The sequence below is a fragment of the Sitophilus oryzae genome, unplaced genomic scaffold, assembly GCF_002938485.1.
Source record: "Sitophilus oryzae breed Bouriz unplaced genomic scaffold, Soryzae_2.0 scaffold_863_pilon_pilon, whole genome shotgun sequence".
Lineage (NCBI taxonomy): Eukaryota > Metazoa > Arthropoda > Insecta > Coleoptera > Curculionidae > Sitophilus > Sitophilus oryzae.
The window spans coordinates 2293492-2321319 of NW_022147487.1; the positions used below are offsets into that span (position 1 = coordinate 2293492).

General features: G+C 32.5%; 3 protein-coding genes across 4 annotated transcripts in view; 2 read left to right on the forward strand and 1 right to left on the reverse strand.

Annotated features, from left to right (window-relative positions):
* Positions 1 to 12: 12 nt before the first annotated feature.
* Positions 13 to 12834, forward strand: LOC115890387. 2 transcript variants are annotated; one of them, XM_030910607.1, is made up of 3 exons: positions 13 to 225; positions 9268 to 9554; positions 11906 to 12834. In XM_030910607.1, exons 2-3 carry the CDS (start codon positions 9286 to 9288, stop codon positions 12459 to 12461), a joined length of 825 nt encoding a protein of 274 aa, XP_030766467.1. In that variant the 5' UTR covers positions 13 to 225; positions 9268 to 9285; the 3' UTR covers positions 12462 to 12834. The 2 variants fall into 2 exon arrangements, with proteins under 2 accessions (XP_030766467.1, XP_030766468.1); XM_030910608.1 differs by lacking the exon at positions 13 to 225 and adding an exon at positions 313 to 495.
* Positions 1232 to 27800, reverse strand: LOC115890386 (vascular endothelial growth factor A-like). The gene is made up of 7 exons (XM_030910605.1): positions 27499 to 27800; positions 21714 to 21879; positions 17155 to 17254; positions 6544 to 6588; positions 6216 to 6400; positions 4231 to 4341; positions 1232 to 2262 (listed from the first exon to the last, which is right to left on the reverse strand). Exons 1-7 carry the CDS (start codon positions 27618 to 27620, stop codon positions 2005 to 2007), a joined length of 987 nt encoding a protein of 328 aa, XP_030766465.1. The 5' UTR covers positions 27621 to 27800; the 3' UTR covers positions 1232 to 2004.
* Positions 25234 to 27828, forward strand: part of LOC115890385 — a 44852-nt gene continuing 42257 nt past the window's right edge. Inside the window, exon 1 of the mRNA XM_030910604.1 lies at positions 25234 to 25255. The gene's annotated coding sequence lies outside the window, so the exon portion shown is untranslated. The remainder of the gene's footprint in view (positions 25256 to 27828) is intronic.

The following is a 27828-nucleotide window of genomic DNA, read 5'->3' on the forward strand; positions in this document are numbered from 1 at the left end:
CCACATACCGACGCTCACAGCGCCATTTTGAGAAAAAGCGACATGTTTTCAGGGTTAAATGACTTCTTTTTAGTTTCTAACTAATTTATTATTAACCAAACAATTAAAACCTAACAAATCAAGCAGTTCATAACGTTGAAATGGTAAAGGCAGTGGAGAACAAAGAAATAGCAGTGAATTTAGTTCGAGAAATCGTTGTTTCTTTACATAATTGTTGTGCCAAAGGTGAGTCCCTTTAAATCGGTATTGATATTGGCTTTCTCTTTAACTTTCACTAGATTTAGGTCTGAAATACTGAAATTAAGCTAAAGATATTAATTAAGCATAGTGACACTGTTTAGTTTAAAACATAGTAATGTCCGTTGCTAGAGAAAAAAGGCAAATATAAACAACAGTTTTCTAACCTACAAACACGTAAGGTTTGTTAATATTTTGTAATATATTTGTTGAGAATAATAGAGTTTGAGTGTTCAGGACGGTGAGAAACAATAACAGGTATGTATAGAATTAATTTCTTTGCTATATTTTCATGTTTTTCTGGATATTTTCTATAATATACGGGCTAACGTCATTGTTGGTCATGATTGTTTTTTACTGCATATAGTTTGTGAAGATGTTAAAATTTGTCAGTGATAATATGTGTTAACATATGCTAATTATACATACTGAAATCAAAGAGTATACATCTATGTTCATTGATAATTGAATAGTATTTCGAAGAGTAGGTATATCAGAAATTTGTAGTTAATGCATCGACAGGCTCATTACATAGTTACCAAGTTTTTAAAGTATTTTTGATGTATATTTCTTTGTTTTTAATAGACATTCACCTAAAAATAAAGTGTACTAATGTATAAACTCTGTAATTTAAGAACATTGTCAATTTTAAAAAGAATATCTACGAAAAAATTAAATGATTGAAAATTCTAAAGATTATCTAGTAAGATTTAAAAAAAACGGAAAGGCAAGTTTTTTTCCTGCTTTTATCCATTTTTATGTCGATATAAGTAAGTCACAATTAGCATACAGGGTGTCTCAGAAAAATATGACAGAAAAAAGGCATCTTTTGAACTGGATTGTTTTGTTTATAAATTATATTATAACTAATTATGAATAAAGTATGTTATTATAGTCTTGTTTGATACAAATTAATAAATATTTTAAATTATATCGAGTTAATAATAAATAAACATTTAATATTGACCAGGGGTAATAAAACAATGAGTAATACTATTTCTTATTAAAATATTTATGTTTATTGATAAGGGGAAACAATATACACAAATAGCTATACTAATTCTAGCTACATAATATTAAAAATAAAATATACCTAATTGTATGTTATGAAAATATCAATGTTTGTTGATAAAACAATAAAATAATATATTATATACAAAAAGCTATGAAGTCTAGTAATATATAAAAATATAGTTTCTCTTAATATCAGTAAGTATTTTTATATAAATTTATAAATATATATCACAATAAATATTGGTTATGTCAAATTTCACATTATATACAGGGTGGTTCTAATTGTATTCTGGAAGCATATTCTGCGGATAAAACTAAGTAAAAAACGTTCGTCTAAATGTATGTTCTAAAATGCGTCGTTTCGGAAATACAGGGTGTAGAAGTTTTATTTTTATCTGTAGAATATGATCTCGAAGTTTCCCGAATACAATTCAGACCACCCTGTATATCTTATATGCCCAATTATCGAAAAAAAAACTGCGTCATGATAGCTTTTTAAATGATTATCGATTAAAATTTGCTAACCTGTCAGACCCCTATAAAATTTGACATAAAAATTTGTCAAAAGGTTGACTGTTTTGTTTAGGAAAGTCAAAAGTTTATTTTCAACCGTTTTTACATCTTTCGTGATTTAAAAGGCTACTCTTACGCTCTTTTTTTGTTGATAGTATGATATAATGTATCTCGTTTTATAGTTTCTTTGTGATGGATCATTTATCTTTTTATTTTTTAGAAAATAATAAATGACTATGTTTATATAGGATCAGGTTGTTCTTTGCGGTTTTCGTTTATGACATATCTCCTCTTGACTTGACTTTGTACGCATCTACATTCGTTGTAGTCATACAGGAACCCTGTAGAACACGGCGTGACGTCTCTGCATTGACAGGCGCATAATTCAGGGTTCCACAGCTTCCTGGAGTCTCTCTTGTAGCATTTCTTTTCTTCATCTATGTTCTTGCAGGAACATCGGCATTCTGGCTCGATGTATTCTTGGTAGCTGTTGCAATCCTGCCAAATGAAACGTTGAAAAAAATACATATTTTTTAACAGAACATGTGTTTTTTATGTTTTAAACACGATTTTAGCTCCAAAGTCCGGATAATGTTTAAAACTTGTTTAGAAACACTTGTTTTAAACTCTGTTTTAAACCAAGGACTGTATATATTCTAAAGGACTGTTCGATCGTGTCAAATCGCCGCTGTCGTAGTCGCCGTGGAATGCTACGTCACGCGCTGACCAGCGCTCCACAGTGCGGCGGATGGTTATTCTAGCGGGACAAAATCTCAAGATTAATAAATAAATACAAGATAATAAAACTATGATATTATTCGTACATGACACACAAAAACCGTATTGTAAACTATTGCTAAATACATAAAATTATGATATCAAAAAACTCTTTAGCAGTTTTTTTTTAATTAATTTGTAATCTTGTGACACCCTCTATAATTTATTTTAAAAAAATATATTTTATTTTGAAAATAATAGATAAGATAGATATTTTAATTTTAACACTCGGTAATTGTAAATTCATATATAGTAAGTATCTAAGACAATTTTTTAAACTCAGTGCCTTTTGATGGAGTTGTTTTGTTTTTATACTATCCGATTGAAATGAATCTTTTTGGGCATTCACCTGTTAAGCTTGAACTCCCTGAGACTGTGACTACCTGTGTTGGTAACTATTGGTAACTCAAAAGATCTACATCATTCAATATATCGATATTTGAAAAAAAAGTGAAAGTTTGATATCTGCAGAACAAAGGCACGAAGGATTTTAACAAATAATATACGTACAGTAGAAAAGTACATACCTTTGGCAATTTTCAACATAATTTGGCTTTCTAATAAAATGTATAAGCACTTGTAAATATTTTGTTTTCGTATGATCTCTGCCTTGCTGAGCAGAAAACGACAAAATTTGGTTGATAAAAATGTATCGAAATACAAAGAATATTCATGCATTTTTGTATCAATTGGAATGTCTACCATTTATTCTTATCAGTACACAAATTTATCTTCCAACGCACTGTGCGCTCGTCCGTCAAATGCAAAAATAACTGTCACTGTCTAAAATCTTCAGCGCCAACTTCAACTCGGTCAGTAGATGACGTAAAAAATTGACAGTGCAGGAACTATCCTTATCTCTATAGTATCCTTGGTTTTAAACTACACTGGGTGTTTTTCAAAAGTGGCTCACCTCTATTGTACCTTTTTTATTTATTTTTTCAGACAACATAACGAGATTTGGTATGTTAGTATATGACATAAATTAGGATTGATTGACGTATTCAATTGTTTTCGGTCACTTCCTGTTTCACCGGAATTGACGACAACTTTTGATTTTTAAATAGCACCCTTATTATATTTCTACTTTATTTGATAGAAAATGACACTCTGAATAGAATGACATAACATAATATATGTCAACTTTTGACATTTTCGCATATGGTTTATTGGTAATTGTAACATGCGGTTCATAATGACAGTTTGACTCCAAATACCAAGTGGTTGGTATCAAATTATTCGTAAAAAATGCTTTTTCCAAATATGATAATAAACCACACTCGTTCTATTTTAAAAAATTGAGATATGATTAAAAATACGATTTGGACATCTTAACCGGCCAGAACAAGACACTAAAAACATTAGACGATCAAATCTATTTTTCCAAGGCTGCTTGATTAAGAATTAGTGTTTTTAACACAGCCATGGAACTCTAGATTGAAACTTAAATACTATTTTTTTAAACAAAAATGTCAAAAGTACATTTAAAACAGAGTTTTCATGTTTTAAAGAAATATTTAAAACAACTCTGTTTTTATTTTCAGTGTTCCTAATATTTTTTTAGCTATAAATGAATAGGAATAGGGAAAATGGACTTTAGAGTGAATGAAAGGTTTTTGGAAAGAAGCTTTTTGGCGTAATATGACGCTTCCTGTTTTTTTTTATATCTTGTTTTATTTACTAACTTACCTCAGCTTTAACTTTACAGTTGCATCTGCATTTTGTGTGTTTTTCGACTAAAACTAACTCCTTTCCTACATATTTTAGCTTGTTGTTTCCTGTGTATTCTGTTTTCATTACCTTAAAAGAAGAATTTAATATAATTAATATACAGGGTGGGTCAAATTCGACGCTTTTAAATGGAAACACCCTTTTCTATAGGAGATAGACAAAAACTAATATAGGTGTCTGGAGCTCAATTTTCATCAGAAACATGATGGTGAAAACCGCACATCAATATCTGTTACCGTTTCGGAGTTACGGGGTGTTTTTCAAAAATGTGCATTTTTAACAAATCGCTGTAACTTTTTTGCTATGGAAAATTTTGTATTTCTATGAAAACATTTCCAAAGCACCTTTTTACGTAGAATTTAATTGTTTAAGTATAATTTTTTTTAAATTAATAATTGAAGAGTTATCAACAGAAAATTGATTTTTATATGGGACACCCTGTATATTTTTAATTTATTGAAAGAATTTAAAATTACCTTTCCAAAAATATAACACACTTGATATTTTGCTCGATTCCTCTTCGAGATATAGAGTATATAAAAATTCGCCCGCTTTAAATAAGTAGGCTTTGAACGGCACCGGCTGTAATGCAAAAAAATTCTAGCTGTGAGCATCAGTTTAAACGAAAATAATATTTGCTATGAGAGATGCAGAATTTTATAACAATTTAAAATATATTTAACCAACATCAACACATTTAAACTATATCTCATAACAATAACAATAAATAGCAAACCAAGACATGAGATTTTGCTACAGGTGTTCGACATATCGACCGTCTTCTGTTATGGAAAGACGGGGCAGTTTTTGAACATTTCTTGCGGAATTCATTAACTCAGTGGGGGTGAAAGATACCCTCTCATAACTGCTAAGTATTTCTAATTCTTGTCTAGATTATACAGAAGAATAAGGAACCTTTATTCTTCCGCAAATATATCCATAGGATTAGATCCATGGGCACTAAGTCAGGCGGCCTCGACGGCCAACGACTGGGTTCTTGGTCAGCTATTCAATTATTCTTGAAATTGGCTGCAGAAATTTGCTGATAACTTCAGCGTTCAGAGGCGGTGCGTCGTCTTGCTGGAAAAATATGTTTTCGAGTTCCATTAAGGGCATATCATCAATGAGGGGTCCAAAGCCTACTAGTTAAAAGTGGCGAACTTTTAAAAATCTGTATTTCGAAGGGGATTATAACAAAATATCAAGTGTGCTATATTTTTGGAAAGGTAATTTTAAATTCTATTCAGCTAATTAAAAATATACAGGGTGTCCCATATAAAAAATCAAATTTTCTGTTGATAATTCTTAAATTATTAATTTTAAAAAAAATATACTTAAACCATTAAATTCTACGTAAATAGGTGCTTTGGAAATGTTTTCATAGAAATACAAAATTTCCCATAGCAAAGAAGTTACAGCGATTTGTTAAAATGCATATTTTTGAAAAACACCCCGTAACTCCGAAACGGTAACAGATATCGATATGCGGTTTTCACCATCATGTTTTTGACAAAAATTGAGCTCCAGACACCGATATTAGTTTTTGTCTATCTCCTATAGAAAAGGTTGTTTCCATTTAAAAGCGTCGAATTTGACCCACCCTGTACAGCATGTGGGCATATTTTATATTATAATTAGCTAATTCATAGACGTATCTAAAAACTAGACAACTTAGTATTTTTGTGTTTACTACAATACTGATTTTCTATTTCTATTATTTGTCAGAAGAGTTAGCTTCTATTATTTAAAATAAGATAATTTTTTGGCTGTTTTTTGAAAAAAAAATATTTGTTTTAATACAGTTGAAGAGGTTGTCAACTAATATAGGAGTACCTAGTTTAAAAAAATATATTGAAATATATTCATATACTTTTAAGAATTAACAATAATACTTTTCTACTATAAAAATACTAAACTGAAGATATTAGAGCCATGATACTTACAGATAGTGATACTGTCTCTGTTTCTACTGGTTGACAGGAAAGCAGCACATGCGAACAACATCCTCCACATCTTTCGATCCTGGTACATTCAGGAACGTAGAAGATATTTGAGTCGTTGGATTTTATTATTTTTACCGTTTTTAACTCTGGCATACATTTGGCAGGTCTTGCTAGTTGAGTGGAAGCTACATAAAATAAAAGTATCTATTATTGTAAAAATCTTGTACAGAAAGTATGTTTTTTTTGGTCCAGATTTGCCAACCTTACAATACTTGCACTTAATTTTAATATGCATATTATTTTTTTATAAAATCAGTTAAGTACTTACTTCTTTCAACATTGCTTTCCTCGGCACCATCATCAGCGAATCTATCTGAAAAAAAATCGAAAAAAATATGTTAATCATATTGAATAAAGAAAGTTGAGATATACAGGGTGGTCCGAACTGTATTCCGGAAACTTCGGCAGCATATTCTGCAGATGAAAATAAGTAAAAAGGTTCGTAAATTACTGGGTGAAAAAATATACATTTCTGTGGTTTTTTACGTAAAAAATATGTCTTGGTAAAAATCGCTACGAGCAACCGTTCTCAAGATATTTAAAATGGAAATAGTCATATATATCTTTATCATGTCAAAAACTACTTACACAGCAATTTTCATAAAATTTCTCATGTTAAAAAACTCCCAGACACCAATTTTCATCCAAATATTGACGTTACTTCAGAAATTATTTGAAAAAAATCGAAATAAAATTGAAACTTCTACACCCTGTATCTCCGAAACTAAGCATTTTAGGACATACATTTATACGAACTTTTTTACTTATTTTTAACTGCAGAATATACTGCCGAAGTTTCCGGAATGCAGTTCGGACCACCCTGTATATGGTTGGATGGTGGGTTAAAGTGGCGAATATGACTGCTTGTCAAACTCAATTAATAGAATTGCCGTTTGGTACCACTTACTCTGAGACACTGTCCTTAGGGATGGTACGAACAAGTGAAAAACTACCTAATTACTAACTGAAAAATCAAATTTTAGTTTGGCTGTACTTAAACTGCCGTTAAATTTTAGCTTACTAAAATGCCGTTAATATGACGTCGTTGATGTGACGCACTTGACGGCTTTATGAAATATAGGAATTTTATAAGGACTAACCCATAAAATAATTAACTAGAAAGAAGTGTCAACTCTGTGTTAAATCGTGGAAACACGATACGCCACCGAAAGCCTTCGTTGTCGTCTGGAGAACTAATTTTCCAATTGACAGGTTGACATGATGGCTTCATTTTTATTTCCGTTTCCGGTTATTCAATGGCGGGCCCTCTTTCAGTTTAAATGTATTTTGTACTCTTTCTTATCATAAATAAAACAAAACAAAATTTTATTCAAACATATTTATTTGAAATATGAGACAACGGGACTAAATAAATATAAAAAAATAAAGAATTGAATGATTTCTACAGCAATTACTTAATTATATGCAATTTTAACGTAAATTGGTAAGGTATAAGCATGACTTACAGTAATTTATAAATAAATACGCGTATTCACAGCCATCAAGGATAGAAAACGGGGGAAGACATGAAAACGGGAGCCTTATACAAAAATCTGAAAACAGAAAAACAAATTTTTTTATACTAAAATTAACAATGTAAAAATATCAAGGTATAAAATATAAATATACTGTTTAAAAAAAACGTCCATTATTCCCAAAGAGACCTGGTTTGTAAATCAAAAAGAAGCAAAAAGAGACTTTTAGTCAGATAACATTCAGATTGTATCAGTCAGATTTACTGTGCATTATTGACAATAAATCGCACATACTGGAGATAACTAATGTTGGCTATAGTTAAAAATGATCTTACCTTGCTGTAAATTGTTTCCATTTTCAAAAAAATCGCCGATCATAAACATAACAAAATTTTCTTGCATCTAAAAAATACAGAAATAGTGTTTATTTACTACCTATTTTTAATATACATGGGACATACCTAGTACTGCAGAAACGTCTTTTTCTCCAGGATTGTTCATGTAATAATATATTTTATATGCTTTACTACCTTTATATTTATAAATTTCTGCCGAAATATCAAATTGAATTTACAAAACAAAACTAACCGGAGAGAATTAAAATGGCGTCGAAATTTGTTCTAGAACAAATCTGAAGTTGTCTCTGAAATCTGTCAATTCTAAACTGTGAAGTTAGACAATAGTTAGACAGAAACATTGCTGTCCTTGTCTAGGCGGCCATACTTGTCGTCAGGAGATGACAGGATTGACACTAATGACTGTTTCCAATTTTCCTATTTCACTGTCACCCCCCTGGACTAACCAACGCTATCCACCCCACCAAATAACCAACTTAACCAATGCAACTAACCTGGACACTGATAAAAAATATAAAAAACAAATATAAATTAGTAAAAATCAACCAACCCCACCAAATAACCAACTAACCAATGAATTAACACCCTCCAAATAACCACGCTAACCAACCCGCCAAATAACTAAACCAATCCAACTAAAAAGAGTGAAACCAATGCAATAAGATCACGCTATAAGCAAAAAAATATAAATAAAAGTCTTGGTCGGCGTGAGATTTAAACCACGGACCATTCGCTTACGAAGCGATAGCCTCAGCCACTGACCCACAGGTGCTCTTGCAGAATGCTTAAGACCAGGCATTACCTTCCGCCGACATGAACGACGTCACAATATCTATTAACGGCATTTTAGTTAGGTTTTCCGTTTAACGGCTGTTTAAGTACATCGTTTTAGTTTTTATAAGAAACATCTGAGTATGTAAAATATTAATTTTGCCATATTATTTCTGGAAATGACAAAGATAAGTCCATTTACTTATACCGTTAATCCTTGTGTTCATTGATAAGCAACTTTGTCCCAATTTGAGTGCCACCCTGTATTTATTACCGTTTTCGAAATCCCAATGGTGAGTTTCAAATTTGAAACAACCGGTATATTCGAATCAAAAAATTAAGTCTAAATATTAGAGATATAAAGATTTGATTGTATTATTTTTATTCCAGAACCATTCCTGTATAATAATGAATAGAATCAAAACGACAGAAGACTATGTTGCCGCTCAAAATTTACTGGACTTCTTCATGGAACTCATTGAAGCCTCCAAGAATCTCCTGAAGTACTACCTGTCTGAAGATGTGGTGCTTGATTGGTTCGGGCAAACTGTTAGGGGACAAAAAAACGTAGCTTCCTTCATCAAAACCAAAATCAACCCTATAAAACATATTTTATCTGGGGCCAAACCCGTGAATAGGATTGGATTTAGGGATACCCATGTAGTTACTGTATCGAGGTAAGGAACTGAGTACTATTCCCAAAGAGCCCATGTTTCAAAATTTAACTTGCGCGGAAAAGAAGGAAAATGAATAAGATTAAAAATAAACGATATCAATTAAAGAAAAGAAACATGCGAAAAGTTATTAAATAATTCGGCAATACATTTTAATACATTCAAAATAAAAAGTTATTTTTGGTAAACACCAGTGCGTTTATTTTCTACTTATTTGATTTTGTATTTTCTGTTATCCCACACGCTTAAGGCGGATTCTCACGACTGGTCTACTTGGCAAGTACGCCAATATTTGCATACTTGGCAAGTATCCCCACCAGTCCCCACTTTGTACTACATTGGCAAGTACGCCAATATTTGCGTATTTGCCAAGTACCCCTACAATCCTTGGCAAGTAAACAGTATAATCGCATCGATGGATACTGGTCGTCCCGAAATTGTCGTTGCTAGTGATTCTTTTTTCTTTTTAAGTTCTTTTACTGTACACTGCAATACGATTTCTATGTTCTTTATGTTTGGCCATCCATATGAAGGGCTCATTCTCGTATAAATCCATAAATTCCAAAACAACATCATTTGAAGACTACACGGGAAAACCCACTTTTGTCCATTTTAATTGGAGCCGAGAAAAATGCAATTTAGTGTTTTTAAAGAAATATGTTATTTTCGGTTGAATAATTAGAAAAAATATTTATATTACTACCAATTCTGAATTATTAATATTGTGAATTATCGCCATATTCTGAAATATTGAAATAAAAAATCTAAATAGATAATCTAAAAAAATAGTCAAAATGCAAAACAATACAGGGGAAAACCAGAGATGTTCAATTAAATAAAGGTTGTATAAAACCTAAATCTAAACTATTATTTTTTTGTTGAAAATTTATATTTAAGTAGGTTTTATTACAATACATAAATTTATAACCATATTGATAACGAAAAAATATTCCGTATATACGTACATAAATTAATTACGTATGTGTATACCTTTAAGATCGTTACATAAGGATAATATTTTTCTATCGATCGTGTCAGATGATGTTTTGAGAGATTTGTTGATTCATCTATGTTTTTCGGTCAGTCGAGATTATTGTTGTTTATTGTAAGTTTCGGCAAGTTTCGAGCGGAATAAATTTATTGTGTTTTGATTTTCGACGTTTATTTTCTGTAATATCCCTTGTTTTAATAATATAGTACTAATTACAAGATGCATGCTTGTCGCCCATGCATAAGTACATCTCTAGTTTTTGCCATTTACGCGTGGACTACTCTGATTTTTCCTTTGTACGGCAAAATAACCAAGCTGTAATATCTCTGGGACTAAGCGTATTATTGCTTTCTTTTTTCGAATGACGTTAACATTTGTTTATAAAGTTGTATCGCTATCTTAATTTCTATGAAAATGTGACATATCTAGTTTTTCCCGTGTAGTCTTCATTTGTCCACTCCATTTATTGCTGTGAAAACGATTTAGGTATGTCGCCAATATTGAAGTTATTAATGTAAATTTGATATTACATAATCTATTATTGTTTTACCGTTTTAAATTATCCGCAATTAACTCGAAAAACACTACGATCCGGAAATAAATCGGACATACGCTATAACAGTAACATTATTTGCGTAGTCGTTTTTTTGCGCCTCGGCCAGTGTAAACAAGGCTGGCCCAGGCTGGCCAATGTTTGGCAAGTGTACGATTAATCGTTTCTCGGGCTATATTTACCGACAGAGAGTGGGGACGCGACAAGTGACCAAGGAACCCGTTCTCACGACATGGCAAGTATATTCCAATATCAAATGTTTGTCAAGTACGCCAGTCGTGAGAATCCGCCATTACAGTCACAAATAAGGTGTCTTACTACTACTTAAGTCTGTCAAAATACAATTTGCTTGTGAATTAAAATGACAGACACAACTGTCACTCTCAGTGATCCTCTTGTTGGGCCGGCAAACTATAGCCTTGATATAGAGCACATGGCAACCAGATAGTATTAAAATTTGGTTATTAATACTATACCATCCTGGACACGTTACGTAGATAACGTGAACATATAAAATGACACCAACCATAAGCAAATCGTATATCCGATGAACGGAGGCATGAAAATGCAATAAATTTAAAAACTGCGTAATTTTCTAACCATTCGAAGTTTTTAAATTCAACCAATAAAATTAATATCGTATCGTCGGATAACGGATACATGAAAATCAAGCTTTACACGTTAAAATCTAGATCTCGCCTTTACAATGACTCTATCGGTAGATTAACAAAGTGTTCTGTCTGAAGTATACTGAAGAATATAATTTAAAGTTTGACTATAGTTTTATCGAGTATGATTTTTCTTTTCCAGGCCTCTAAGGAGAACCTTACGTTCAGCCTTCCTAAGCCCACCCCGTATTTCCCTCCCCAACACCCCCAAAAAACAACCAAAACCCTCCACGAGCACCAATCGCGATCCCCCACCCCCCTCCTCACGCCGAGGCATCAACAAACTCAACTTCGACAACAACGAAAACAACAACATCGACGCAGACACCAAAAAAACACCCTCAAACACAAACAACAACAACGCCATCTCCCGCCCACTAGAAGACTCACCTCGAAAGCGTCGCAAGCTCTCGCCGAAAGATGGCGATACGGACGTGGTCGAAGAGGAACCGGAATTAGAGGGACCGGAAGTGACTGTCAAATATTTGACGTGCGAGGGTCACGTGGAGTTTCACAGGCCGAGTTTGAAGAAGTTACAGGGTGAGACGAAGTGGCAGAGGCCGTGTAAGTTGCATTTGGCTTACGATTGTGGTAAAGATGTGAAGGATAGTACGTTTTATTTGATTATATACGAGGGGAACGTGAAATGTCGGAGGAATTTGATGGCTGCGTTTGAGACTGACGAGCCGGAAAGTTAGTTTTTGGGTTTTGTTGTAAAAAATAAGAACTTGAGTTCAGTTTGTTGGTAAGAGATTTTGTTATGATGCAGATAGAAGTTTTTATTTTGCATTGTGGAGAGAATTGTTTGGTCTAATGAGAAAAATGCTTTATTGATTCTTTGTTAGGTGAGTTTTTACAATAGCAGGTTTATGGTGATGTTGAATTCATGCGATATAAAGAAAGAAAATAGATTGTTATTGGGGGGTAAAAAAATATAAATCAAATGTATGAATCAGAGAAAACTGCAAAGTAAGCTTTTAAAAATTCAAGCTAGTAGTATTTTTTATTTAAATAAAATTTATTTCAAACTCGAATTTATCACAGTTTTTCTTTAAAATGTTATTTATTTTATAACAACAATATTTAATATAAAATAGACCAATAAAATTATAAAGTGGCGATAAATTTTGATTTTTTATACAGTATGTCCCCAGATTGTCTTTACAAGAGGAAAATCTATTTTATTATTAACTTTTTGAGTAGCAGTTGGCAAACTCAAAAAGAAAATAATAAAAGAGTTTATCCTCTTGTAAAGACAATCCGGGGACACTATTTTCCGAGATATTTTCATTAAATATAATCAAATAAAATTTATTTCGTGTGAATATTAAATTTGGTTTGAAATGGACCCACAAATGGATCACATTCAGTGTAGAATTTTGCAATTTGTTTTTACAAATTAATTATAATATTTTCTTGTCCATCTGGCAACACAGGGCGTCGAATAAACTAAGTGCCGGTGGTTCTCAAGAGAGTTTATGCGGTTTTCATTTCTTTTATACCGGGTGCGTCTCAAAAGTTGCTCACCCCCTATAACTTTTTTATTCTTTCAGATAAAAAAACGATATTTGGTATGTTAGTATATGATATAAATTAGGATTGATTGCCGTATTCAATTGTTTTTGGTCACTTCCTGTTTCACCGGAAATGACTACAACTGTTGATTTTTAAATCGCACCCACGGTATTTTTTTACTTTATTCGATAGAAAATGACATTCTGAACAGAATGACATATCATATGTCAACTTTTGATCTATAGTGCCTATGTTAAAAACACTAATTCTTAATCAAGAAGTCTTGGAAAAATAGATTGGATCGTCTAATGTTTTTAGTGTCTTGTCCTGGCCTGTTAAAAGATGCCTAAATCGTATTTTTAATCATATGTCAATTTTTTCAAATGGAATGAGGATGGCTCATTAGCATATTTGAAAAAAGCATTATTTTACCAATAATTTGATACACACTTAGTATTTCGAGTCAAATTTTCGTTACGAACGGCAAGTTATAATTTCAAATAAACCATATGCGAAAATGTCAAAAATTGACATATGATATGTCATGCACAGTATTATTTTCTATCGAATAAAGTAATAACTACCGAGGGCGCCATTTAAAAATCAAAAGTTGTAGTCATTTCCGGTGAAACAGGAAGAGACCGAAAACAATTGAATACGTCAATCAATCCTAATTTGTGTCACATGCTTACATACCAAATTTCGTTTTTTTATCTGAAAAATTAAAAAAGTTATAGGGGATGAGCCACTTTTGAGACGCCACCCGGCATTTCTAATATTAAATAACTCTGTTGCTTTTAATTTATTTTCACTTACAATCAATAACCCGTTAAAATAATTGCAATTCTTTAGGTATACACCCTGTATAATTATTAATACCGTACGATCGATAAAAACGAACGACATCAGAGTTATTGGCTTAGAAGATAGAAAAGAAACTTGACGCCTATATTTTTTCGACTATACGGTATATCATGACAATGTGATGATAATTTTAGAATTTGCTTAACTGCCGTAGTTGAATCTACTTGATCATGCATATTTTTGATCACACTGTATTTTTGTTGTCGTACATCACCATAAACTGCTAACGTATAATATCAAATGCCGTACTTTTAAAAAATCTATGTATTTCGAAGATTTTTGATTTATTTAGTTTCTAGTATTTTAGATATAAAATAGTGCAATTGTTTGCGGTCAAACTGACGTATTCTGAGACTAGTCGTGTTTGAATCGTCTCAAAAATGTCATAAAATAAAATCAAATTACTTTTTTTAAGTTTATATTATTAAATAGAGACTTGTATATATCGATAAAAAAGTTTCAACAAAAAAAATTAGCTGGAAATTTTAGTCTTTTTATTGTAATATACTTTTTATTGTACTAATATTATGAGAAGTATTTAACATACCTGTATTGTTAAATACTTCTCATAATATTAGTTAGTGATGAGAGTGAAATTTTTAGCTGATCTTTTTATAATACCTTTGTAACTATAGATAGATTTTTTATATTTTTGTTTATTTCTCAAGTGATAATGAAAATAAAATAAACAGATAAGAAACGAAAAAAAAACTAAAAGAAACAGTGTCACAGTAGCCTTTATAAACTTTAAAATTAACGTAAAAATTTGTCTATTTTTTTGTTATATCATTTTTAATTTAGACAAAAATCAGCACAATCTTGACAAGGTTCAACATAAATTGTCCCTTCAAAGACCACTGTGACGCCGTTTTTTTTAGTCTTGTGATTTTGATAAATTCTGTTTTGGCTTTATATTAAATAGATATAGTATTGTTAAACTTCTCATATTTAGTTTCTAGTTTCTTGATTTAGAATGTAGATTCCTTTTTTATTGTTTCTTAAAAAAGACACTTTTTGTAGAACTAGAAAGACTTTTGTTGATTATTGATTTATTGCCATTATATTGTTATAATGATGTAACATATATGGGATATTTTTGTAAGATTTTTTGTAGATAAAAACATGATTTGTATATATTTTTACTTGCTTTATTATACCCACAACTTTCAAACCTTATTCTTTAAAAATATTATTAGTCGAGTAAAGTTTTTTTTGTGGGGGTGCCAGATATCACCAAGCATTGTCATACACAATTTTAGTCACGTTCCATAGCCCCTAGATCATCCTTGGATGCTGATATTTCGTACCAAATGGTCAAGGTAGTCCATTATATCAGGGAAAATGGACAAGAACAATATACTCTGATATTACAGGTAATTTTGAACTCTTTATCATTGATTTCCAACTTCTCATTGATGTTTGTTACTATGCAGTTATCATGCAATTTTCTTTTGTTTATGACACTTTCAGGAAATCCCAAAAAGCGGAAAAAGCCACTCGCAAATAGTTGTTTTTTTTTATTAAAATGCCTCTAAACAAATACTTCAAAAACTTACTGAGTTACTTAAAAAGACTAAGAACAACTGTTAAAAGAATCTTGACAAATAAGCTATAGCAGTGAAAATATGAGGCTTGTTCCAACCCCAAGTTTTAGAACGGTTCTGGAACCGTTCTGAAATCATTGGAACTAGTCTTATCCGCATGCGTTAACTCGGCACTGTTTTTGAACGATTCTAGATTGACAATCGGTTGGAACAGTTTCGGAACCGTTTTTAATCTGTCTTGTCAAAACACCGGTTAAAATAACCTTACTTTTGGTTTGATGTAAGATGTAAACAAAACAAACCTTAATAATATTCTTCACAGATATTCTTATTAATTGTATAGAACAGTGGAAACTGCAAAAAGTGGTAAATTACTACCTACATTAATAAATAATGGACACAAACCATAATTTTGGTAAGTTTCACTTGGTTTACTATTCGTTTTTTTTTATGTAAAGTGCGAAACCCTGTAAAATGTTAAACCCTAGCTAAGTTAAATAGACAATTTCTAAGTATAGAAAGAATTCTAAACACTAAAACCCATTAAACTCCAAACAAATCCACAAAACCAAACAAGCAAACGCCCCGGCCCAAATGTCAATCAGCTGATAAAATTTACTAACTGCGCATGTCAGTACAAACAATTCCCATTTACTGGCAAGTATCGAAATTACGGTTCCGAAACCGTTTTAATAACCGTTTTCAGAAAATTGGTTGGAACGCAAAGAGAATCGTTCGAGAACGATCCCCACCAAGGTTGGAACATTTTCAGCCCTATGCGCATGAACGGAACCGTTCCTGAACGGTTCTCAGCGGGGTTGTGGAACAAACCTATGGATGGGTTTGTAAAAATCTGAAAATTTTTGGGCCAAGGAATGGTTTGAACGGGTTTTTTATTATCATAAGATATGACAAAATTCAAACAAGGTCCAAAATGTGATAACTGTTGATTCTACCTTTTAAATGAACTTTGTATCATCAAAAAATATGAAATTTTAGCCAATTTATTAAACAATTTGTCCTGTCAATCAATGATACGGTTACGAAATATATCTGCGGAGCGTTAAGACTTGGAGAGAAAATTCAGAGATCTTCGAGGCGGAATATCTCGAAAACTACTAATTCTACGTATAAAATGATAAGGACTCTTTTTATAGGTAGGTAATTACCTAAGCTTCATTTTTTATTTGAAGCAAATTTTTGTAAATTGCATATTTTGGCAGACATTTGGGAAAACTGATTTTTCGGCCCATGAGCAAGGTGTTAAATTTTTTTTCCCTAAAACTACTCTCCTTGGGTCTTTCTACTACTCATATTACGCTTCTTAAGCCCCTTCTACACATGAAGTTTTACCGGTCTTACATTCCCAGTCAAAACGTATCAACTCTTATGGTGTCTTCAACATTAAAGAAATCAACTGTACGGATGTGGAGAAGAGATTACTTTTAACAAAACAAAATCTACTTACTGGCAATCTGTGGCTGGGCTTCTGGTAGATTATCTACATAATGCAACAGCAGATCGCTAACATTATACTCGTTTAGTGTTTTGGCAAAGTCCAAAGGAATCTGGAAAAACAATTGAATTTTAGTCTTCATGCTTACTTTTACTTTTCATGTTACTTTTCTTTAAAAAAAATCAACTCAGTCTTATTTTTTCTTGTTGTTGGTCATGTCAATTCAATGCGATTTATTTTTATTTATAGACAAAGAAATTAAAAGTATTTAAACAAATTTTAATAATAAATACAAAAGAGATGCTTAGTATGCCTCATTTATATTTTTCAATTCCAAAAAGATGTAGAATGTGTGGAAGGGTGTTTAACAACCGCGACCTTAGAGATCTATTGTGTTCCCATTTTTTGAGTTATAACTCTTCCGGATACCCCCTCCCCCTACAACGAAAAGGAGAGTTATAACAGTAGCGGCTCGTGACCATTAGAACTGATGAGGCGACGTAAACGCGGACGAAAACAAAAAGACGGGGGTCCTAAGCTGCAACAACAAGTTTAATTTTTTGTTCCTCAGATTAATATGTTTGAAGGTTTAACCTACTAAAAATGTCATAAGAACTTTTTTTTGTTTTTATGTGTTTATTTTCTTTTTGTTTTTTTAAGCAGCTAAGCAACAATAAGCTAGAGATTTTTTTTGCTCCTCAGATATAATAAGTTTGTAAGCATAACTTATTAAAAAAGTCATCATTGGAACTGTTTCTTTATTTTTTTTCTTCAGAGTATAAATAATATAACTTAAACATATATTAGGTATTAGCTAACTAATCTAATGATCGTAATATAACAGCTCTAATTTGAGGTTTTCGTTCGGTTAGTAAGACGGAATTTGTCACATCAAGCTCTACGACGCGCGACGCGACGACATAAATAGGAAACAAACAAGTAAAATATAGTTAAAAAATGTAATTATATAAGAATTATTCCTTGTAGGTTAAGTTTATTCGTCTGTGTTTTATTCGTCCTATATATATATTTATATTATGTATACTTCGTTCTCACTAGGGGTAACCAACAGCTCCTTTTCAATTGAAAATAAAGACAAAGCAGAAAGTCTATCTTGTAACATTGTATTTCTTAAGTAAGATTTTATCCGTTTTAGACAAGAAAAATCCCGCTCGACTTAACACTTGTAATCGGGATTGTTAATTTGCCTTTTTATCATTTGTTATAATAGTTATCTGGGGAGTAGGTCTGTTTTCCTGTAAGACCTCTCGCTTTTCATCCTCCTGTCTTCTGGAAAATGGGGTTTCTAGAAGGGACATCACAATGTCATGTACATGATTCATTTTAAAGTCTGATTATTACAAAATAAATCACTAAACTCTGAATTACGGCTAGATCACACTACTTGCTACTCACAAAAAGCATAAAACAAACCGACCGAACAGACGTGACGTTTAGTAATTCCCCGAAATATCTAAAGTTAATTATTTTGACCAGTATTGCGTGGATGCCAAGAGTTCGTATTATTCAAATTTATTCTATACTCTCTTCGATATACGATATTATTTCCATAATTATTGATGGGGTATTTCGTGAAGATCAATTAAAAGATTAATTTTATTATTTATTTTAATTACAAAGAGCATTATAATACCGCATTATCCAGCCATATCAAGCACGAACTATTTTTGAACAATCAAGTTCGTAAAGAATGGATTTTTTTTTCATGAATCTGGCAACAGCGTTGCACTTAAGCGATTTGGCTGTCGCCTCTGCAGCAGCTAATTTCACGCTTTCCCTCCGCTTCCCCGACCCACTGATTTCAATGTGTGACGTTTTAGTTCATTGATAAAAAGAGGTCGGCAGAGGCGGCAAAAATTACGCCTCAGGAACGCAGAACGAAAAGATGCATTGTAGTCCAGTTAAAACAGAAACGATATGGCGCGATCGGTTGGTTTAGACCGGTCGAAAAGTAAAAAGCTTGGTATATTTTAATAAAATTATTCAATATTAATATTGCTATAATATAAATATACGATTAGCTGGAAATAAATTTGTGTACTACTGAAAGATAGAATTTCGAGGTGAGGCGGCGCCTCAGTTGCCGCACCTGACGGGCCGCCATTGAGTTATAACTCTCCTTTTCGTTGTAGGGGGGACAGAGGGTATTTTCCATCCTCTCACAACAGATGTTCATCCTCAAAGGAGTGGACATCTACCTCCTACGAGGGTATACACGACCCTTCCACGGTTGAGGTTTAGCCCTCCGTACTCTTCACAGTCGAGGAGCTTGTCTAGTCATATAGATACCTACTGTTATGTAGAAAATATATAATAATCGAGGGCGCGATTTTTAAATTCCTTGTTGCCAACCATGGACATATTCGGCGCCTGGTTGACTAACTGGAATTTAAATTTCCCGCTGGGGATTCAGGTGGTAGCTCCGCTGTAAAAAATGTCAAGTTTCTACATTTAGTTACTTATTTCCTGCCATTGTCATTCGTTTTCACATTTTAGTTTTGTATTACGAGTTTTTGGTTTAAATGAATTGTGATAATCTTTTAGTGCGAATAATCTTTTAGTGCGAAGTGTACAAGATAGCTTAATAGCCGCAAAAAACTCATCGCCACCTTATTAGGATATTCTGAATGGAAAGTAATGGCCCTTTATGTCCCTTAAGTGCTGTTAAGAATGTCAGTTTTGCTGATGTAAATAATAACTGTTTATATATTTATAATGAATTTATTTTTGTTTCCCGAAATACACACACCGGAAAAGTCTAGGGATATTACAATTTTATGCAGCCATCGTCAGTAATTTTATTATTTGCATTTCTGATATAATAAAATTAAAATAAACAAATAGTTTACAGGACGTATTGGAAATAAAAATGCGAAATTTACCGAATTTTTCAAATTTACCTTGATTTTTATTGAACTCAAAAAAATACACACATTTTTTTTATTCTAAACTGTGAATTAAAAAAGATAAAACCATTTTTACTCTTCTACTGTTCATTACAGCCCTACAACGTCTCTCCATGCTCCTGATCAGGTTGTCGATCTCTTCTTGATGTACAGCCTGCCACGCTGCATTCACGGCCCGAACCAGATCCCTACGAGTTTCACGAGGCATACCCATTCTCAAAATTCTTCTTTGGACCGTGTCCCATACGTGCTCGATGGGGTTGAGGTCAGGAGATTGTGCCGGCCAGGGTAAGATTAATTGATGAGCATTGATAAACTCACTTACCACTCTGGCTGTATGAGGCCGTGCATTGTCATGCATGAGAATGAAGTTTCTCCCAAAATCAATGGCATATGGTAACACGACAGGCTCAAGAATTAAATCACGATATGTGATTCCTGTTAGAAACCTTTCAAGAAAAACAAGATCGGTTTTTCGGCCTAACTGAACTCCTCCCCAGACCATAACTGTTCCACCTTGATAAGGGTGCACTTCCTGAACATGATCCAACCGAATAAGATTTCCCGGTTCTCTCCATACCCTAAGCCTTCTCGAATCTGGATGAATTCCAAAGCGTGACTCATCCGTGAAAAGAACATTTGCCCATTGTTCATTCGATCACTGAACATGATCTTGAGCCCACAAATATCGTACCTCTCGATTTCTCTCGTTAAGGGTTGAGCTCTCCAGGGGCGTCTGCTTCTTAAGTTAACCTCTCTTAATCTATTGCCAACAGTGTCAGGACTAACGGTTACATTATGTGTTTCCTGGAGAATTAAACTAAGCTATGGTGCTGTAAGAGTCGGTCGGCGTCGAGCATTTAATTGTAAAAAATGATCTTGCTGAGGGGTAGTAATGCGATGTCGCCCTGTGTGCCTTTCAGCAACATCACCACTTTCACGGTACCGTGTACTTAATCGCGATATTACACTTTGCGTTGTATTTAATGCTCTAGCTACATCGATTTGGCGCATTCCAGCTTCGAGCATACCCATGGCCCTTAGCATTTCGTCTCTGTTAAGATGTCTACGCTCCATAATGTCGTTTAATACTAAACAGAGTTATTTGAATGAATTCTGGCCAGTTATCATAAAACATAGCTAGTACAGGTAAAATTCGAACAATTGATGCTAGGTGCTTTTTATACATTTGACAAAAAATGGAAAAACACTTCTGCAAATATCCCAAATTTGGAAATAACTAGTGTGACTACTTCGTTTCAATCGAAGTAGAAAGAATCGGCCTACAAATATGTGGTTGTTTATTCAAAACATTTATTTTTAACTTTAATAAAATGATATCCCTAGATTTTTCCGGTGTGTGTATTTGAGAGCTTGGTGTGCTTTTCTATGTCTATATTCTCTCTAGTTTATTTTATATTGCGTTTTCTAACCTTTTTTAGCTTTTGAACCGAAAAAAGTACAAATCTGAGAGGACATTGTACTAGGACTTAATAATAATAGTAACTAATGGTTGTTTGTATAGTTAATCAACATTATCTTGTTGAATCATAATAATATATTTCTTTGGTTAAAAAATCAACTGTATCAGCATTATTTCTTATTTTGCTGTTTGATAATATATATTTATGTATCTATACTTACACTGTTTGTATTGCCTTCAAAAGCGTCCTCTTGGCTGTAGTAGCGATGATTGAAATTCAAAGGTCCATGATTATGGTGGCTGAAATCATGATGGTGGTGATCGTGGGAGTGGAAGTTTCCGCCAGGACCCACATCTTTGTGAAGAAAAAAGTCGTTGGGATAAAATCTGAAATTCACAAACTTTTATTTACAAACGTTTCACTTACTGGCATCAATTGATACAAAACGAGATAATAACAATAATTAGGTGACATGCGAACGCTTAAAAACATACAAAATATGACCAGCTGGTACTAAATAGGCTTTGCTAAAACTAGAATCATAAACTACACAATTTATAAGTATACGAGTTGCAGTTATTCAACAGTGAAAAATTTATTCACTCTATGCAAAATATTTTCCCTTGTGAATAAAAACCTCCTTTTATTCCCATGTTGCTCATTGTAAACATTTATTGTATTGCTAATATATCTTTCTTAAGAGTCCATTTTAGAGGTGGGAATTCTAGTTCCTTGGGAGGAACTAGTTCCTTAGTTCTAGTTCCTCCAGAGGAATAGTTCCTTGAACTAGGTCTTTAGTTCACAATAGTTCCCGACTAATTCCTTAGTTCTAGTTCCTCCAGAGAAATCCCATATAGCACGTCCAAATGAAATTACGTTTCTACAAGAGAGAAACATGAGAAACAACATATGTTAAAGTGAACCTAAGTGTTCATCTAGTTCTAACATATACATATGACATACATGCAGGTTTATATTGATAGAATTGTGTGATACAGTGTTTACTAGTTGTATACACTCAAGATTTTAAAGAGTTTTTTGTAACGTAACAAATAATTATTAAAATGATGAAATCTGACGTCGGTATATGAGACATACAATGTATAAGTCATATGTATGTGTGATACTTCGTATCATAGTTGTGCCTATAGTACACACCTTGTAAAAATATGACGTATACACATAATATAAATATACAGTTTTCTGAATTTCTATTTCATGTTTTTCGTCTCGATTTGTGTCTTTCTCCAGGAAGTTTTTTTATGTAGAAATTTATGAAGAAATTCACAACGACCAAACCGGTTAAAGTCATTTGCAGATGTATTTTGTTTTTTCCAAACCAAACCAAAGTGGTACATTTTTAATTTATAATGTGGTACGCGCTAAAAGTTGGGTGCGGCAACACTGCTAGAAAACAGTCGCTATAGGCCTGTAGACGAACGAAGTATTTAGCCACGGCGGCTCATTTATGTTTGCCGCAACGGGGCCGGAACGTAGCGGATCCGAGGAAAAATGTACACCGACATTTCTTGGACGGGGCACGGACGCGTTCCGGCGAAGCTCGGACTGTGCTCGGCTTAGCATGAATGTATAAATATAAATAACATTTGACAATGTTTGGCCGTGCCTTCACCGTCGCACGGCTCCGGCCCGTCACGGTGTACCGTGAATCATCCTTAATACGAACCCCGTTATCAACTCGGTGTTGCATGTACAGGCAGAAGGATCGGACGTGGCTCGGTGTCTACTTCACGGAACGTGCCCGGCTCGGGCACGGTCCGGTGTACTGTGAATCATCCTTTAGGCAGATTTCTGAAATATAATATATATTTCCTTCGACCACACACCCGCTTTTACCCGACCCCTGAGAGCGACCCGAACAGTACAGCGCCAGCGTAATAGACGCTTTTCGTTTTCTCAGTATAAGCTTTTTGGGCACTTACATGTTGTTGATAGTTAAGACTGTCAAGACATTATATTTTCGTTCTAAAAACTTTTTGGTTTCGTCTTTGGCTAAACGGACCTTAAGGTACCGTTAGCTTTCATGACAGTTCTGGTTTGATACTGTTTGAAATATCCTTTATTGTTAGGAATCTTCAGGAGAGAGTCACACCGGTATTCTTCAGAAGTTTTTTCTTGGTTTCCTTGCAATTGTTTAATTAATTATAATTTTTCTTGGGTAATGTTATTTATTATAGTATCTAGAGATGTCTTGGTAACTACATACATAATGTTATTGATCGTTTGTTCTTAATTATAAATCCAGCTAATATTGTATTAGCTGCAGAATAAAACATTGTTTTAATTTTAAATGCGTCCTATTATTATAAAGTAATTAATATCTGCGGTTTTATATGACTTATATTTACAATAGAATTAATAAATTGTTGTTGCCAACATTAAAATATTTCTTTTATTATCACGTGTATGATTCACTAAGTAATGAATGTAGTGTATGGCAATTATTTATGCGTTACAGAATATATTATGGCGCCCAATAAATAAACCACATATATATCATATACCGGGTGCGTCTCAAAAGTGGCCCATCCCTTTTTTATTTTTTCAGATAAAAAAACGAGATTTGCAATTTTTTTACTATTATTTTTACTAGATTTTCAAATTAGCTGATAATTTGGGAGATACAGAGGCTGACCTGCATTTTTTATTTCAGGTTTTGAAAGAACTCGGTCGCCTAAGTACAATGATATGCCACACTTATACTTTTTTTTGTTTTGTGTACCTTAACAACATTTATTAATTTCAAGTCCGACTCTGGCTTTTTAAATTATTTAATCTGATTATATTCATCGCAATAATATTGATCAGCGCTAATTAACACTGAATAAGAAAAATCAAGTCAATTGAAAGATTCAAACATTAAATAATATCCAGGTCAGCGATTTAAAGATACTATTTTTAACTTTTTTATTGTGAATTTGAAATACCTAATATTAATCGCAGGTATTACAAGTAAATTAACTTCTACAAACTGGTTTCTAATGATCTACATGCCTCGAAAGGGTTATCACCCTCCCTATTGCACAAATTTATTTTTCTTTGAACAGATTTTATACTTCCGAATGCATTTTGTACTCTTTATTGTAGATGCTGAGATGTATTGATTTCACTTTTACAAATGACGTCAAGTAATGCCGCCCTTAGATTATATTATGCCCCCCCCCTAGTGTTTTTCTCACTTATAATATCACAAGAGCTTGTTTCCGAAATTATTTTCGGAAATTTTTTTGAGGGCACGAATATTTTGAAAATTATCCCGAGTCGAAGACGAGGGATAATTTTCCTAAAATATTCGTGCCCGAAAGACAATTTCCAGGAATAATTTAAGCTTGCGTGGTATTCGGTAAGAAAATTTCACACCTAAATTTGAAAAAAAAATATTAATCCAACATGACATTTTAAAATAATTTCAATTTGTTAAGTTGGCCAAGGTATTGATGTTTTTGACATATTATGTGTTTTGTCATTTTTGTTTGCGATTCTGTCATTAAGCTATTACTAGTTTTAAAACGTCTGTACGTAGAGTAAGAAGTGTATAGCGAAATGTCGCGATTTGGAAAAGTAAACCAACAAGTCATTAAAGAAGAAATTGAAAATATAAAACCAGATAACACCCGAAAATCAAAATCAAGTGTATATCCATCATATTTATTTCGTTAAATAGAAAAATACCAGCTTTAGTTAAATAAAGGCGGCAGAACTATATTTTTTAGAACATGGCAATTTCGAAGAAATTCATATGTAGGTATATCTAACATATTTCCTTAAATAAAAATATTACCAACCTTAGTTACATCAAATGCTAAAACTCAAATGGGTAATATTTCAATATATAGACATTGTAGTTCATTCACATTATGATTGTAGATCTTATGTTTACCTTTTCAACTGTCAAAAAATTTCCACTAAAGTTTCGTGGCGCCTCGAAAAAATTTCCGGAAATTTTTTCAGTTGCCATGGCAACTAGTCAACATTAAAGCATGTTATTGGTTGAAAAGTAGAGGTGTGAAATTTTCAGTGTAAGAACTCGATCCATCTCTTATCTACCTATAATAATTGAAATATAAAGCCTGATGTAAACCAATTTCTTAAATGATTTATAGTGTAATTGACATTACTGGCAAGTAAAAAAAAAGTTTAAAGTTAAAGTTTAAAGATTCATTCAGAACCTCGCAATTAGTAGACTAAATTAGTGGTTTCAATTATACTTTATACTTTTTAGTTTACAACAAGTTTACAATCATTCACAACGACTAAAAAACACAATTAAAATTAATAGAACATCCTAGCAACAGTTTGCGGTAATCAGCTGTATCCATAGAGAAAGCCGAATATTTAGCTTATAAAACAATGAACTTTCGATTTCTAACCACATTTTCTCTTGACGAATGATAATCAAAATCCAAAATGACATTCCTCGCATATTTAGACGAATAATTAGTAGAAAAGTTAAAACTTTTTCCACTAATTGTAAATTCCTACCACTAATTTTAACGTTCTGAATGCACACATTCAAATTAGAGGAACAAACTTCTACCCTAATTGAAACCACTAATTTATTCCACTAATTATGAGGTTCTGAATGAAGCCACAAAACATCCCCCTTTAGAACTTCGTCTGTCATGTTAAGAAATGACAGTAAATAATAAAGCGCCTCTCGTGTTTGTTCGCACTCAAAAAATTTCAATTAATGCCTGTATATATTTTCAATATATTTTTTAAATTTACATTTTTTTAATTGTAAAGTAATATATTACATTTACATGGAATATATTACATAACAATTATGCCAATTACAGGATTACAAGCTTGTTTTCTAACATTTTTTAAATAAAACGAATTATAAAATATCAATATATGTATATTTGTCGTAGGTATGAAAAAAGTAAAATATAAAATGGACAAACGCTTACTTACATTTCAATAAAACTTCCACTTATAGTTTTGCAATCCAAACGCAATATTTCTATTTCACAAATAAAAATATCCGACAACACTAAAATCACTGAAACTTCCGCGGCTGACAACGAAAACTGAAAAATATAACGGCACATTTTGTTTTGGACCTGCATATCAACATTACGCTGTACTATTATGTGTTTGTTGTTGAAATAATATAAAATATCTAATTATAACTTGTAAATTTTAATATTTTAACATGATTTTAACTACTTTTGACAATAACTAACTCTTTGTTATCAAGATGACATTTTAGACGGCAACTGACATATATGTCATAATATTTGAATCTTAAATATATGTAAGTAATATAATTAAAATTACTATAATGCAACTTTATACTAAGAAAACATTTATACATTCACAAAATATAACAAAGTCTAATAATATAGTTTGAAAACAATGAATATCGAATTAAAATTGAATTGTGTCAAAATTAGATGATTAAATTTTTGCAATTTTTACACCATTTGATGACCGGTGGCGCCTCTAGTGTTTGTTCGGGCGGTTGGTCTTTTACTCCCGCTTATGGCCATTAAAGAAAAAGTTCTAAAGGGGGATGTTTTGTGTATGACAATGACATAACTCCACATATTCGCCGACTAGATTATTATAATTATTATCGCCCACTGTATTTTAACGCTTAAGAAGAAACATTTTTTGAGGGTCAACATCGGAAAAAAAGTCTCTCAAAAGGTTCTCTGGAGGTGGCGTTAAAAACTACTAAATTTCAATTTTTTGTGTTGACTGTTTTTGAAGAGTCAATAAAAAGTCATGTGAATTTGGTTCACCCTATACATATATCGAAAAATAATTTTAGGAAAACACCAAAAATTATAAAAAACAATTAATTAGATATCTAATTTTTAAAGCGACAAAATAAATATTCTACAAATACAATAATAACATTAATAAAAACTCTATAAGTGAAAGTTATTAAATAAACAAGAAACAATCTCAGCTTTAACATATTTCTGAAAATATTCTATTACAAATTAAAAATAAAAAACACAAATTCTACAAACCCATATCCACTATTTCGTTGTCCACTGGTGTACAACGGCCTGTCATGTCCATGTCCATCATCCTCACTATTCGAACACTTAACCAACACCAGAACAACACAAAAACACTTCACTAGCCACATCTCGCACGTCTTTTCAGTACTTTTCTTAACACTTTGGTACCGATTCTAATCACAAAACTCACAGAATTCTCTCAGTTTGAAACGAAAAATAAAAATAAAAGTCGTAACGTTGGAGCAGGTTTCTCGAAGAGTGGTACCAGGCAAGTACTACATTGACACTGACGGTGTGGTATTTTTAATTTGTCGATATTTTTACGTAGTAGGTACC